General features: G+C 38.0%; 1 protein-coding gene across 1 annotated transcript; it reads right to left on the bottom strand.

Annotated features, from left to right (window-relative positions):
• Nucleotides 1-14,847: 14,847 nt before the first annotated feature.
• On the bottom strand, nt 14,848-15,726 carry LOC124898620. The gene is made up of 2 exons (XM_047412255.1): nt 15,437-15,726; nt 14,848-15,325 (listed from the first exon to the last, which is right to left on the bottom strand). The coding sequence occupies exons 1-2, from the start codon at nt 15,724-15,726 to the stop codon at nt 14,848-14,850; spliced, it is 768 nt and encodes a 255-aa protein (XP_047268211.1).
• Nucleotides 15,727-16,636: the final 910 nt, after the last annotated feature.

Raw genomic sequence — 16,636 nt, 5'->3', positions numbered from 1 at the left:
TCAAACGAGTCATTAAATGGCCTGAAAAGTGGAGATTCAAATTTAGAGAGTGATTTCAAATTTCAAATCAATTTTCTACAAGGTTGGTTTAATTTGAGTTTTGAATCCGAATTTTCAAGTCCGGATTCACCTATAAATAAGAGGTTTCTCCATCATCTCAGGGAGAGGGGAAAAAGGAGGAATAAGATCTGAGAAAAGAAAGGTTGGAGAATTCAAAAAACAATAGAGAGTTCGAAAAAAAAAATAAGGTAGAAGATCTGAAAAAGAGCAAGTAATTTGAGAGAAAAATAGAGAGTTTAATAAGTTGAAAAAGACGAAAAAAGGTTGAAGATAGGAAAGGGTGAAGAAAATCGAGAGAGAAAAAGGGAGTGTGACGAAGGTCGAAAAGAGAGAGATTGAGTATACAAAGTAAGAAATTCGCCCAAAAGCCTAAAGAATTATCGTTTTCTTTTTTATTCGGTCCGAGACGGAGTTTCCACTGTCTTATGCAAATAACGAAGCAATAATATTTTCATGATTTTTTCTAAACTAAGCGTAAGGACTATCTTCGGATAGGCTCTGAGGGTGCCTAATACCTTCCCCTCAAGTAACCAAAATTCTTACTCAGAATCTCTAAAATATTTTTTTTCGATAGACTAAAATAGAGTTTTACAATAAAAAGTAATTTTTTCTAATTTTCCTAAAAAGTTAGGTAGCGACTCTAAAAATGAATTTTTCAAGTCCCAAGAGTCATTTAACGTCACCATACGTCGCGTGCTATTTCGACTGGTTTGAAATAGGGCTCGACAGAATGACGACTCTGTCGGGGAAGTTTTGAACTTAGGTTTAGCCTTAACATGCCTAATTTAGAATTTTTATGCTTTATTACGTTATTTGTTTTACGTATCTTTATATCATGCTCTGTGTGAACGGACGCAAGCCAAATCCAAACTTGTGTTCCTTATTTGTTTGAACAACACTATTTGTTACTGCTTTATCACTCGCATTTTCCTATTGAGTCTTTGGTCGTACACAATTCACACACTGTGATTCACACGGGGGGTGTATCTATACTCCCCCAAACCTTCTTTGGATTCATTAGTTTCAGAGTTGGTGCAATTAGGTTAGTGCACCTTCTCGCAGCTATTCAGTCCTACTCTCAAACATTTAGGAAAAAATCTTACTCTAGAAATAGGTCATATCGCATAAAACTTAGGCGTGACGGTCTAAGGCATTATCATCGCAATTAGGAAACCACCCTTTTGTCAAAGGTTACAAACCTGTCCACATATTTTATGTGATCATTGATGTTGACGGTCTAAACTAAAATGCATAATAGATTTGAGATAAAAGACTTATCATACCATTTACCCTTTATTTCAGATGACTACCAACCAAACCATACTAAATATCCAAATGATTGCCTCAGTCCCCCAAAACTTACAAACCTGGTGGCAAAACATTCAAGCCGTGCTTGGGGCCGAAGTCAGAGAACACTTAGGCTCTTTGGTGTTCCTCATAGATATTCAGGCCAACAAAGCACTCGGAAACTATTGGTTGAGTTTTGGGATCTGTCCACCGCGACATTTTAGTTTGTAGACTTCAAAATCACCCCAACTTTGGAAGACATCAGTAGCGTCACGGATTTGCCTCTTGAAGGGAGTCTACTATTAGTCCCGTCAACCATGACCACCAATCGTTTTTTGCATATTTTGGGTTTACAGGCAGACCGTTCACCGAGGAGCATCAGATTCGGTTGGGTTAACTTGGGTTACCTGTTTAAAAAATTTGGATATCAAATGAGCTATGACCATCACCGAGAGGACTTCGCTTGTAGCAGAACTAGGTGGGAGAGTGTTAGCCCCATGGCTTTCTCACTTGCCTTACTAGGGATTCTAGTTTTTCCTCAAAGAATGGGCCATATCAAAATCAACTTGATGCCTTTGTTTTTTACCATGTTCACCGATTTTGAGAGGCTGACGTTAGTGCCAATGTTGCTGGTAGAATTATTTCGAGCTTTGTCTGCTTGCTCAAGAGGGAATGATTTCTTAGGTGGATGTAAGCTGCTACTTCAAGTTTGGGCCGTGGAACACTTCTATCACCGGGCGCCAATCGGAGACAACTTAGTGGACGTCCCCAATATGATACAAAACCATGAGCAGAGGTTGAGATTTTGGGAGGCACCACTAGGACCAGAAGAATGGCGGGCTTTTCTGACGTACCTCACAGGAGATGCCATCCAATGAAAGCTTCCTAGGATTACAGGGAGAGCACTATTGAGAAGGTACACCAGTTATTTTATTGAGCTGATTGGGTTAGAAGGAATCCAACCATACGCTCCACTTAGAGTTTTACGTCAATTCGTCATAGAACAAAACATCCCTTTATGGTCACCCATGGATCCAGCGGAAATTACTTACGGAAAACAAGTGCCTTGGGATAGAATTACGAAGCTGCAGAAAATGTGGATGAACATCTTTCAGCAAAAATTGGACAAACAACTTGGTGCACCTCAGGGTATTACGCTTGGTAAGTAGAAGGAGGTCCAATAACACGACCAAGCTGGGAAAGGATCCCTGGGTTGGTGGACTACGACATGGTGTGTCAGGTGGCGAGGGAAATACTACCTCACATGTATCTTACCACCTGCATGTTCCGACAGGTATTTTCGGGATCGATGGATGACATGATTTCTCCAGACGATAATAATGATGTTAGGAAAGGCACAAACGAGGAACTAGGCTACCAATCCGTGAGGAATGAGCATGATTCAGACCACCCAGAGTAGCTGATAAATAATCAAGATTTCATGGACTATTTTCTATGCCCAGGAGATGACGATAACGACGGCTCCACTTGGCCTTAGACTTCCTTTCCTATTGTACTTTTTATATTCCCTAAAAAGAGCCACATGGCCCACCCCATTGTAAGCCCTTGCGGCCATCCTTTCACTTTCTTTCAAGCTGTCGTGGATCTATTTTGATGTAACCTTTTGAAACACCATTGTTCAATGAAAGTTGTGATTATTGTCAAATCCAAATGTGTTTAAACAGACCGTTTATCATAAAATTGATTAAAACGTAGGCCTACCTCTGGCAAAAAAAAATGCTCTTTATTAGGACGCGTTTGGATGTTGCCAACTTGGTGTATATATGTGTTACTTGTTACATTTTCATTATTGCCCAAACTAACATAGTTTCCTTTTTCTTTTTTCTTTCTATCTTTTCTTTTGTTTATTAATTCCCTAAATAAAAGAAAAAGAAAGTTGATTTGTGTCAACTGGAAAATTGGCAAAATCCCAATATATCCTTCGATCGAAAGACAACATGACTAATAGAGACAAGGTCGTAATAATCCCAGTGGATGATACCGAGAGTTCTCAAAGGCCGTCAGATACTCAGAATGATGATCAAATGGCCAATATGGCACAGGAAATTAAGTTCCTAAAAGAAGAACTCCATCAAATACGGGATCTAACCAAGCTTACAATAGCTAGCTTTCCCGCTCAGCTACAGGCTCCAAGTATTGAATTACCTCTAGGCGCTTCCGCTAACTAAGCAAGTATACCGCATGCTAAAGCCCCACCAGCTCTTCAACCTACTATCGGAACTACACCTGCTTATTCATTTCCTTTCCAGAACTTTACTGTTCCAGTCCATCCAGAAATGCAGCACATACCCGAGGCATATGTCACTTGTGAGATACCTGTGCCACCGATATATGCTACTGAATCTCCTGCTTTCGCAACATCTGCGACTCTTAAGGTTTCGTATAAGGTTGATCGGTATGCAAGATTAGGGAAGGATGTCTAATCAAGTGAAGAAGGGACGATATCAGCCTAGCTTGAGAGTCTAAAGAGAGCGTTCAGAAGCATGCAGGTCACCAGAGGGACTGAAAGTTTGGACTACGATGACTTATGCATTCATTCAGACATCGACATGCCGGTGGGATACAAACCACCAAAGTTTGATGTGTTTTACGGAAAGGGTAACCCGCATGCACACTTGAGGGCTTACAGCGACAAGTTGGTCGGGGTAGGAAGGAACGAGAAGTTGAGAATGAAGCTATTCATTCGGAGTTTGTCGGGAGAAACTTTGACTTGGTACACTCGACAAGACACTCGTAAGTGGCGTGAATGGTGGGAAATGGTTGAGGATTTCATGAGTCGCTTCAGATTTAACACTAAGATTGCCCCAGATAGGTTCTCATTGACTAACATATAGAAGAAGCCATCCGAATTATTTCAAGAATATGCATGGCGTTGGAGTACCGAGGCTGCAAGGATCCAGCCTCCACTGGGTGAAAGTGAGCTCTCCAAATATTTTATCCGAGCACAGAAGGGTGTTTACTTAACAAGATAATGTCGATGATGGGGCAAAAGTTTGCAGAATTGGTCAAAATGGGAGATTTCATAGAAGAAGGCATCAAGTCGGGGAAGATCCAATCTATGGCTGCATTGTAAGCTGTGAGTAAGGCCATGCAGACTGGTTCCATTAATGGTAACAAGAAAAAGAGGGAAGACGTCTCAGCCGTAACACCATACTACCGACCTGGAAATTCTTCCCACCATTACCCTAACAATCCCTAAATTATTGCACACGTCCTAGTGTACAATGCTCAACCGCATTATAATCCACCTTGAGCTCCAGCATACCAAAATCCACCAAGACCATATGCACCTATCCAAGCTCCAGTTCACCAAAATAGACCAGCCTATGCACCCAGACCACGTCCAAACTTTGAAGCCAGAAATACCCGCACCTATACACCAATTGCAGAACCTTTAGCCCAGTTGTTTGAAAGATTAAAGATTGCCAGGTTGTTGTTTCCATTTGAGAAAAAGGCGCCTGATCCGACCTCTCGGAACTTTGATGGTAGCAAACGGTGCGCCTGTCACTCAGGAGTCCAGGGGCATGACACAGAAGACTGCTACAGCTTGAAGAATCAAATTGAGTCTTTGATAAGGAGGGGTATAATCAAATGCACCGTCGTAGCTCCTAATGTGAACAATAACCCCTTGTCAAATCATGGAAATCGGGAAGTCAACATGATTACTCTAGAGGAGGAGTATGATTTAGAAGAAACTATTATGCCTACATGGAGCGCTGAGGAGATCGCCACTGCATCCCCATCACAACCATTTATCACAGTTCAGTTGAGGGAGCCTATAACTGTTCAAACCTACCTACCGAGAGTCGTAGTGACCACATCATCCACTGGGAAGACCGACTATGACGCTAAGGCAGTCCCATTGGATTATCGAGCTGAAGCCAAGGGCAAAACGATAGACATTGCCACGGATCAAGGGATAACAAGGTCGGGAAGGTGTTATGCGCTAGAAGAACCAAATTATGGGGTTCTCAGAAAAGATCACAACCCGAGAAGAAATATCACAGATGCTGAAGCGGCAGAATTTTTGAAGAAGATGCAGCCCAAGGATTATTCAGTCGAAAATCAACTCAAGAAGACACCGGCCCACATATCCGTCATGTCCTTGCTCATGAGTTCTGAAGCCCATAGAAATGCTTTGATGGAAGTGTTATCTGGGATTGGCATACCAAAGAAGACAACTAACGAGACTTTGGCCGCAGCTATTGGGCGAGTGGTAGAGGCAAATAAGGTCTCTTTCCATGATGATGAGTTACTGTCAGAAGGAGCTGTACACAATAACGTGCTCCATATTGCGGTCAGATATCATGATAAGATTGTGAACAGGGACTTGATCGATGGTGGTTCGGGTTGCAAAATGTCAGGAGACTTTTGACAAAATCAAAGAATATTTGTCTAACCCACCAGTATTGGTTCCACCAGAACCAGGAAAGTCGTTGTTGCTATATCTATCTGTTATGGATAATATCTTTGGATGTGTGTTAGGGCAACATGATGATACAGGGAGGAAAGAGCAAGCCATTTACTACCTGAGTAAGAAGTTCACACCGTATGAAGCTAGGTATACATTGTTGGAGAGGACCTGTTGCACATTGACCTGGGTTGCGCATAATTTAAGGTACTACCTGTCCGCGTATACCACATACTTAATTTAGAGAATGGATCTACTCAAGTACATATTTCAGAAGCCAATGCCTATTGGAAAGTTGGCAAAATGGAAAATCTTGTTGAGTGAGTTTGACATTGCGTACGTGACACAAAAAACCGTCAAAGGACAAGTTTTGGCCGATCACCTCACAGAAAATTCAGTGGATCAAGATTACACACCGCTCAATACCTACTTTCCTGATAAAGAGGTGTTGTTTGCGGGAGAGGACATCTCAGAACCATATGATGGATGGAGGATGTTATTTGACGGAGCAGCGAACTTCAAAGGAGTCAGAATTGGAGCAGTCCTAGTTTCAGAAACAGGTCAACATTACCTAATCTCGACAAAGATTAGGTTTTATTGCATGAATAACATGGCAGAAAATGAGGCTTGTATTCTCGGGCTTAGGATGGCAGTAGACATGGACATTAAAGAGCTATTGGTGATAGGAGATTCAGATTTGTTGATCCATCAGGTGCAAGGAGAATGGAACACCAAGAATGTTAAAATCCTTCCTTATGTGCAATGTGTTAAGGAATTGAGCAAAAGGTTTACGAAGATCGAATTCAAGCATGTCCCTCGAATTCAAAATGAGTTCGCTGATACCTTGGTGACACTATCTTTAATGATTCAGCATCCAGATAAGAATTACATCGATCCCATCAAAGTGGAGATACACGACTAACAAGCTTACTATTTCCATGTAGATGAAGAGCCAGCTAGAAAGCAGTGGTACTACGACATTAAGAGGTTACTTGGGGTAGGAGGATATCCAGAAGGCACCACTGGCAAACAGAAGAGGACTTTAAGAAGGATGGCCAATCACTTCTTTCTCAACGGGGAAATCCTATATAAGAGGACCACAGACCTAGGATTGCTACGATGTGTCGATTCCAAGGTGGCCACGAGATTGTTAGAGGAGATACATGCAGGAACTTGTGGACCCCACATGAACGGTTTCATGCTTGAGAAGAATATTTTTAGAGCTGGATACTTTTGGATAAACATAGAGAGGGATAACATTCGATTCGTGCAGAAGTGTCACCAATGTCAAGTTCATGGAGACTTTATACGAGTTCCGCCAAACAAACTCAATGTGATGGGTTCTCCTTGGCCGTTTCCTACTTGGGGCATGGATGTTATTGGGCCCATAGAGCCTCCTACATCCAATGGACACCATTTTATCTTGATCGCTATCGATTACTTCATAAAGTGGGTTGAGGCGTCGACACATAAGGTCGTAACCAAGAAGGTGGTAGCATATTTTGTTCGCAACAACTTAGTCTGCCGGTTTGGAATTCCAGAATCAATCATAATAGATAATAGAACCAATTTTAATAGCGACCTGATGAGAGAGATTTGCGAAAGGTTTCAGATCTCTCTTCGAAATTGCAAGGCGTATCGACCACAAATGAATGGAGCAGTTGAAGCTGCAAATAAGAATATCAAGAGGATTTTGAGAAAGATAGTAGACGGTAATAGAGAATGGCATGAAAAGTTACCATATGCTTTACTTGGATATCGCACCACAATCAGAACTTCTACTGGGAAAAATCCCTACATGTTGGTTTATGGGTGGGAAGCAGTGATACCTGCAGAAGTGGAGATACCCTCATTGAGAGTCATCCAGGAGGTCGGTCTAGATGATGCTAAATGGATTCGTAGCAGGATTGAGCAATTGATGCTCATTGACGAGAAGAGATTGGATGCGGTCTGTCATGGTCCATCTATGTCCAAATCAGAGCTTGTGTCTTCTATTATCTCTCCTTGATCGAGTCTAGCTGTCCCTCGAGCCACTCAAATACAGATGGATTCTATAAAAGAATCTAACAACCCTTCCTATTTTGTCTTTTTCTCCCTTGCTCAATTGTGTTGATACTACTGTTTACTAACACTTTTTCTTTTAAATTATACTAGTTCCTTGTTTGATTTTATATTCTGACCCTTATGAATTGCCTAGACACATACTGGTGAAACATAGTTATTTGTTTACTTTACCCATTAGAAGTTGACTTTACGTCTTTTAGTTTAACCTCAACTACAAGAAATTTGACGAATTTGGCCTTGGATAACTTTTGATAATATGTATATTCATTTTAGGACTAAAGTAAAGAAAAAAAATCCTTTACAAGACATGCTATTTTCGATTATTTTTTTAATTACTTGTTTTTTTTTTGAACAAATAAAATAAAATAAATGGAGCCCCAATGAGCAGATGATTTTTTTAGAAGCTATAACATGATTTTAAAAGATATAAATGCTTGCTATGAAAACAAAGCCCTTTAATCCCCATTAATTTTTTTTTTTTTTTTCAAAGTACTACAATGTCCTCTAAGTTGTCTTATAATATTGTCGCCGTATAATTTCACCTCTTGGCATTTGTTATGAGTTTTTTTAGATTTCAAATTTCTCCAAAACGCGAGGCATATTTATATATATGCGCTACCACATACAAGGTATCTTTATATCATCGTTCATCATTCATTACTATTATTTTCACCTTATTTCAACTATATTCACACTCCCCAAATTAAATTTGTTTATTTTAAAATCTCGTAAATAAATGAACTTTGCCATTTTTGTATATGCATTGGTCTATTCAATCAGGAATTAGTACATCTAGACATCATTTATATTTTATTTCACAATAAATGCATTTATGTGAATTTATTCTCGAATTACTTTTACATTTTGTAGGTACGAATAATGATATTTATAAGAAGATAAATTTTCACATGATCTTGGAATTATAATTGCTTTACTTAATCACTAATTCACCAATATATCTATCCTTATGTGCTACTAAACTTTACACTTTCCTAAAATTTTAAGCCATTGAATTTCATAAAATACTAATGTTAATTTTTTTTTCTCATTTCATACCTTTAAAAATGCATATATATTTTACAATAAACTATACCCTTGTATATTGTGTTAGTGTATTTTTACACCTCGCATTTTTTTCTTTCGAAATAATATAAGTATTTTACCACTGTCTTATCCAAATAACGAAGCAATAATATTTTCATGATTTTTTCTAAACTAAGCGTAAGGACTATCTTCGGATAGGCTCTGAGGGGTGCCTAATACCTTCCCCTCGAGTAACCAAAATACTTACTCAGAATCTCTAAAATATTTTTTTTCGATAGACTAAAACAGAATTTTACAATAAAAAGTAATTTTTTCTAATTTTCCTAAAAAGTTAGGTAGCGACTCTAAAAATGAATTTTTCAAGTCCCAAGAGTCATTTAACGCCACCATACTTCACGTGCTGTTTCGACTGGTTTGAAATAGGGCTCGATAGGCATTATCCCCGTGATTCAAGATATGTCAAAGCGATGGAGGAGGGTGAAGTTTTTTTCAAAAAGATTGCGAAAAAGAGGTGTAAATGCGAAGAGATTGTTGAAGCTTATTAGAGGTGGGAGGCTGGACAAGGAGGACAAGTTCAAATGCTGCTTGGTTAGGTTCGTGCACTGCATATTACTTGCACGCGACTTGTCAAAAATCGTGGGTATACACACCATCAAGATGGTGGATAACTTGGGATTCTTTGAGAGATACCCTTGGATTTAGGAGTCATTTGCCTTGATTCTAGACTATCTAAAGAAGCGGATAGACTTCAGCAGACAGAAGAAGATATTTGAGGCAAAGGGAGTTTCATCGCGTCTAAGGATTTCCCTAGGCATTTATAGTATTTGATTATAAACCATTGAAGTAGTTTATTATATACTGTAATTCATCTATGGTGTCTATAACATACTTACTCTCAGTTTTATATTTTTGGTTCTCTTTTGATCACAGATTTGGATGTACGAAGCTCGATAGGAAAAATGGTAAATCAACTGAAGATCCGCTGCCTATTCCCCGATTGCTCAGATGGCACACCTCAAACGGCGATAAACTAATCGAAGGTGATCCATATTTGAACGGATGGAGCACAAAGGTATGAAACTATTCTTCCGATGAATAATTTTACTAATATTCTGTTGCTAATCAATCACATTTGCCTATTTATCTATAGAGAGTGCACCCGTACCTTATCCCCACAGTCCGTGAAATGAAGCAGCACTATATGAAAAAGTACAAAGCATTCACGGGCTAACCGAAAGACGCATTGATCGATGGATTGAAGGCCCATCTAGAGGGTGTGACTGTAATCACCTCATCGGAGGATGGTGAGGATGGGGATGATGACCGAAATTTGGGTGGAAATGCTGTTTCAAGGCATGTCACTCGGGGTGAGGGGACGAGTTTGATTTTTAGATAATGTTTCATGCAAGTGAAAGACGAAAATATTGAATGTTTAGACAATGTCTAATTTTTATTTGCAGTTGATTATTTTTATTAGACTAAACAATCTTAACTTTCAACTTTCAGCTCGGGATGTGTGGAACAATTTTGTTTTCTAAACTGCTTTTATAGTTTATGATAAACATCTTTCATTTTATATAATCAAATTATCATTGCTTTTACATGAATGTCATCGTTGATTATAGACTCTGACTAAAAGGTAAAGCATATAAAGTAGAGTGTTGTGTAATCGATGAATGAAAAAGGTAAACCATATATAATATAAGTAACAAGTAGTCGATTAATAAAAGTTTCAGAATACATTCAATCTCACTGCACCCCTATTACACCATTCCAAAAAGCTAAAACTAATAGTAAACCATACACCATAATTTTGATGGCCTTTTCTTTTTCTTCAGCCAGAGCCAACTTATGCTTAAGTTGATCCTTTTCAATTTCGACATCTTTCAACAATCTCTTTAAGTGATCAATCTTGTGTTTCGATTCTTTATATAATGTCATTAACAGATCCCTATTTTCTTCGAAATCTCTAAGCCTTTTCAACATTTCAAACTTTGCAATGCCTTGATATTTTGACACCTTGGAATCTGAGGAATCCACTTGAAATAAGAGCATCCACCATATCCTAAAATAATGAGGATAAATTAGTAAATTTAATTATGAGATTAACACAAATAAATTTTTATTTAAACAAAAGAAAACCTTTCCAACCGCACAACTGTAGAATTTTCGACCTGTATTTCTATCGGTTCGTGATATTTTCAAGACCGCAGGATTACCACAAAGACAAATATAAGAACTTTTGGACATTTGAGATGACTGCGACATTGTTATTGTTGATGCAAAACTTGAAATTCATGAATAAATAAACATAGAGGAGTCCAAAAGGGTCCCTTTAATTAATATACTAAAGCTACCAAAATCTGACCGTTGGAAAATTTTACCCGTTAGAATTGTACTATTGGAGAAAATTTAAACGTATTATCATTTACGTAAAGGGTATCTAAAGAATGTTTATGTCTTCTATAATCGACTGTTTCACGTACGTGTTATGTACTGATATTAGTGTTGATTGTCCAATATATTGACATATTATCGATTTAGTCTACGGTCGATTATAGATCATTGAGACAGTCTATGATCAACTTACTGAATATATGGACAATTTAAAATAATGGGAAAAAAGGAGAAATTAAATAAAATAAAATTAGAGTATGTCAATTACCACTATTAAAACATTCTAAAGCAATTTTGATGCATCAATTGTGACTCCCAATAACTTTTGGATGTGATCAAGTGTTATCTAATACACGGTGTAGTCGTAGATCACTACACAAAAAGGAGAAGAAATAAAATAAAATAAAATAAAATAAATATTAATCATCCAAGTACTAAAGAACGACTACTTATCATGACAAGAGATTAGACTTATGTGATGACCATAAGGAAGGGCGATGGTTGTCACTTGTGAGTGTTCAATGGACAAGTAGTGTATGAGAACAAGAAGTCCTTCTCAACAAAGACGCTTATTCTAGGTAATTAGTTGTTACTACTATTTCCCTCCCCTATACCCATTTGATCGAGTGTCCAATTATTTTGTAATCTCATATTATGATATTTAGTCACTTTACATTGCGTGAATGATGTTTATTTATTTTATTTTATTTGATTTCTTCCTTTTTTTAATCTCACCTCCTTTGAAAATAAAATCAGTTGGTATGTTGAGTATATCATAGATAATTAGTATTATCTATATCAGACTATATTATTAGTCGTGTATCGACCAACTGAGTCTATTTTTAAAGGAGATGAATTAAAAAAAGGGAGAAATAATATAAATAAAATAAATAAACATCATTCATGCAATGTAAAGTGACTAAATATCATAATATAAGATTACAAAATAATTGGACACTCGATCAAATGGGTATAGAGGAGGGCAATAGTAGTAACAATCAATTTTCTAGAACAAACATCTCTGTTGAGAAGGACTTCTTGTTCTCATACACTACTTGTTCATTGAACACTCACAAGTGACAACCACCAACCTTCCTTATGGTCATCACATAAGTCTAATCTCTTGCCATGATAAGTAGTCGTTCTTTAGTGTATGGATGATTAATATTTATTTAATTTTATTTTATTTCTTCTCCTTTTTGTGTCATCTTAGCGATCTACGACTACGTCGTGTCTTAGATAACACTTGATCCCGTTCAAAAGTGATTAGGAGTCACAATTAATGCATCAAAATTGTTTTACAATGTTTTAATGGTGATAATTGACATACTCTACTTTTATTTTATTTAATTTCTCCTTTTTTCCCATTATTTTAAGCTTTCCATATATTCAGTAAGTTGATCATAGACTGTCTCAATGGTCTATAATCGACCGTAGTCTAAATCGATAGTATGTCAATATACAGTATAATCAACACTGATATCAGTATATAATTCGTACGTGAAAAATTCGATTATAGAATTAGTATTTATCATAGTCAATTATTTATTCGTACTGTACTCTGAGTTTAAATAATGTTTTCAAATCTTAAAACATGGACTACTGAAGAAACACCAAGAAATCATTATAGATAAATAGAATATCATGAAAACTGAAACTAGAAACTTGTTTATAGATATATAAATGTTTGTTGCATCTATATTTATAATTTTTGGAAAAAAAATCTCAAACAAAAAGTCAAAAACGAAGCTTTCATTTACATAATCCTACCATGAAAGCTTAATTAAGCAACGAACTACAAAACAAACAAAATAAAACTACACTAGGGGGATGAAGGGGGGGTGATGAGTTCAGGGGGGTCCAGGTTGAGCCTCTTGGTTATGGCTCGAAGAAAACGAGCCATCCGTCGAAGCTCTCTGTCCAGCCGCCGTTGATCGGCAGCAAGACCCTGGAAAAGGAAATCCAGGTCATTGCGAATCCTAAGCAACTCTATGTTGTTGATGGTTGTCATTCTGGGCATTGGCCTTAGAGTGTATCTCTTCCTAGCCATCTTCTTCTCCCTTAGTCTTTTTCTTCAAAAATTGAGTTTAAAATTGACAAAGGCCTCTTTAAATAGACCAGAGTATGAGAAAATCGACCAATATAAGTTGTACACATGTTGATTAAAGGAGAGAAGACGTGTGAGAATAAAAAATAAAAATTCGCATCGGTTGTGGCAGTCGAGTCATTTCAAACCGTTGCGTTTCCCGAAGTGTAATAATTACAGTGAGAGGTTCAGTGTATGAGGAACAGGGTTTATTTAATAGACTACACGAATGGTCGAGGATTAACCATATAGTTTAGACTATACCCCGTCGACCAAGCATCGATATATTATATATTTTGAGTCCAGTCGATGTGTAATGTGTATAGTCGATTTCAGAACTTGGGATGACTGTTTTCAAAATGATACTTTTTCCAATGCGTCATAATTATTTTGAATTCAACATTATATAAAGAAAATGGTTTATTCAATAGACAACTAGGTAGGTTTATTACACACTACGTATTGAGTATTTATTCTGTAGACCAAAAACTGATATATTATATATTATGAGGCTTATCGATTATTTAAGTCTAAAATCTATTTAGTACGTAGTATATAATAAATGAACTGGAATCGATAATGCACAACAAAAAACATCAATTCTAACTGCAGTTCAGTTGTTTTCAAAATCGAATACACATTACATACTGTTCAGTGCATTTGAACAAACCAAAAACATAAAATACAATGCCAATCATATTATTCTACGTTAAGGCTACATCTTGTTCTCTTATGTTCAGGCTTTTTGGACTTGTTTATTATCTTGTACCTTGAAGGCTCCAACACATCCTTAAGGCATTTAACCTTCCTTCTTCCGAGTTTGGAATTGAAATCGGGTGGAAGAACTTGTATTTCAAGATACTCTCGTGCCATACTCCACTCCAACTCCAGTGGTGCTGCACAAATAAGTTCCAAATATGAAAGAAGGTATCACTCTTTCGAATATATTTGCGAAGAGTAGTTGTAAATGCTAGTGTTGTATTCACCCTCGTGCTTCAAACGTAACGCTGTCATTGCATGAGCGCAAGGCAATTTCACCAAGTCGTACTGTATCCAAGAGCATGACCATCTCGAAAGATTAACTTTGGCGGAACAAGCGTAACCAAGCACGGTGAATTCGTTGGTGCTTCCGTTTATGTTGTTCACATATAATTTGTCCTCTTCGGTCATGTTTTCCCTCAAGATCACCTCAGCTACGGGAACGAATGTTGTCTTTGAATTGTCCACTTCCGCATACCTCTTCCTAACTATTACTCTAAACCTATGTGCAATTGAATTCAAAATGGCCGCCATTGGATACTCTCTTTCATCGCGCAATATTGTGTTGAGCGACTCGGCGATGTTTGAGGTTATGGCGTTGAATTGATTACCTGTAAAGTGAACCCATCTCCACTTTTCAGATCCAACTTTATGCGCAAGACAAGCTGCTGCACTGGGGCATCTTTCTTTAAGGGCGTTGAAGTACAAATAAAGAGAATCAGAATTCTTCCAACGTGTATGTCTTGGCCGCATAGTAGTACAAATAGAGAGAATCAGAATAATGGTGATTTGTTTGAAAATTTTCACCGAAATGCCTCATACAAACATCGTGATACGTAAGCGGATAATGCCTTGCAAGTCCGTTGGCTATAATTACGTGTCTGTCGGAGATAACGCACAGTTCTGGTTCGTCGACGACAAAGGCCTTAAGCTTCTCGAAGAAGACGCCCCACGACGCATCGTTGTCCTCATCCACCACACAATACACTAAGGGATAGATATGATTCTGCATATCTTGAGTGACAGCGGACAACAACATGCCCTTGTACTTGCCGGACAAATGTGTGTCATCAACGGCAATGACCTTTCTCATGAGTGCATATCCACGGATGGAAGCCCTAAACACCATAAAGTAGTAAATAAACCTGCCAGACTCCTTATCAACCATGAGAGAATTAATAGACCCGAGGTTGAGGCTGTTGAAAATATATGAAAATGCGGGAAGCACTACATATCCGTGCTCGGGCGTACCTCAAACTATATTCTTCGTAATGATGCCTGCCATCCAACACTTCCAATAGCCCGACCTGCAATGTAGCTCCCTATATATGATCCTCTCAATCTCTTTCGGGCTTGGACCTTTGTTGTCGATGAAAAAATTTAAAATAAGTGAGGCAATGACCTCCACGGTGACATTCTTGTGATTTCCCGTGACATGATCAACTCCACAAGTATGCTCTCCTACGTACTTGTGGACATGAAACCAACCCGATTCTCCGATAGCATATGCGCGCACCATCCATCGGCAAGTAGGATCTATGCACCTCACCTTCAAGTATTTCTTACAATTCTTCAACGTTGTGTAATTGAATGACATTTTCACCGACGACAGCTTCAACAAAAGATTCAACGTTTTCTTATTCTTGAATGTTTATCTTACAAAAAGATAGGTGTTGTCCGAGAAAGAGTGGCTTCTTTGTGGTTCGAGCGTTCCGTCCTCACCTCTTCCACACTCCTCTTCTTCATAATCTTCACTATTATTTCATTCATCACCACCCATACTATCGTATTCCGTTGAAGTATCATCCACAATTGGGGGTGGGAGTGGGGGTGACGATGGGGGTGGGGCTAATGTGAAAGCTTCTTCCCGAGACCTTTCAACAACTTTAACCCACAATATAGGTCTGAAGTTATCAGACTCAATGCAAAGCATATATAATTCTACATGTCTATCATTTCTTATAAACGTTGGATAGATTTTCCCCCTCCCGTTCATCAAGTAACTAATAACCGTCTCGCTTTCATCACAACTTAATTCACCGCTCTCCATTACGTTTTTAACCATATCAGCGTATGAACCGTTGCGACGAAGGACAATGGACACTGTCTTCTTAGACGCGATTTTTTAAATCCAACATTTAGGAGTCTTCTCCCATTCACCAAAAAATATACCATCAACAACCACGTAATCTATAATAAACATAATATACCTCGATAATAGTATTCAATAGACTTGAATAGTGGTTTATGCGCCTAGACTTAATAGACTGAGGTCGTCTTCTTCCTAGCTACTGGACGTACAGTGCACGATTGACCCTTTTCCGACGACCACTGAAATAATCTAACGAATTTCAGCTTACAAACAACCTAAGGAGTATTGGAATATTGCTATTGAGCCAAGAACTGATTTCGAAATGTGGGACTGATTTTTCAAGCTTTTTGTATGAAAATAAAAGAAAAATTAAAGCTAAAAATAAGTAAAAATGACTTACAACAATGGAGATCAT

The sequence above is a fragment of the Capsicum annuum genome, chromosome 5, assembly GCF_002878395.1.
Source record: "Capsicum annuum cultivar UCD-10X-F1 chromosome 5, UCD10Xv1.1, whole genome shotgun sequence".
Taxonomy (NCBI): domain Eukaryota; kingdom Viridiplantae; phylum Streptophyta; class Magnoliopsida; order Solanales; family Solanaceae; genus Capsicum; species Capsicum annuum.
Note: the sequence above shows the minus strand (reverse complement) of the source record. Positions and strands in the feature narration are given on the sequence as shown.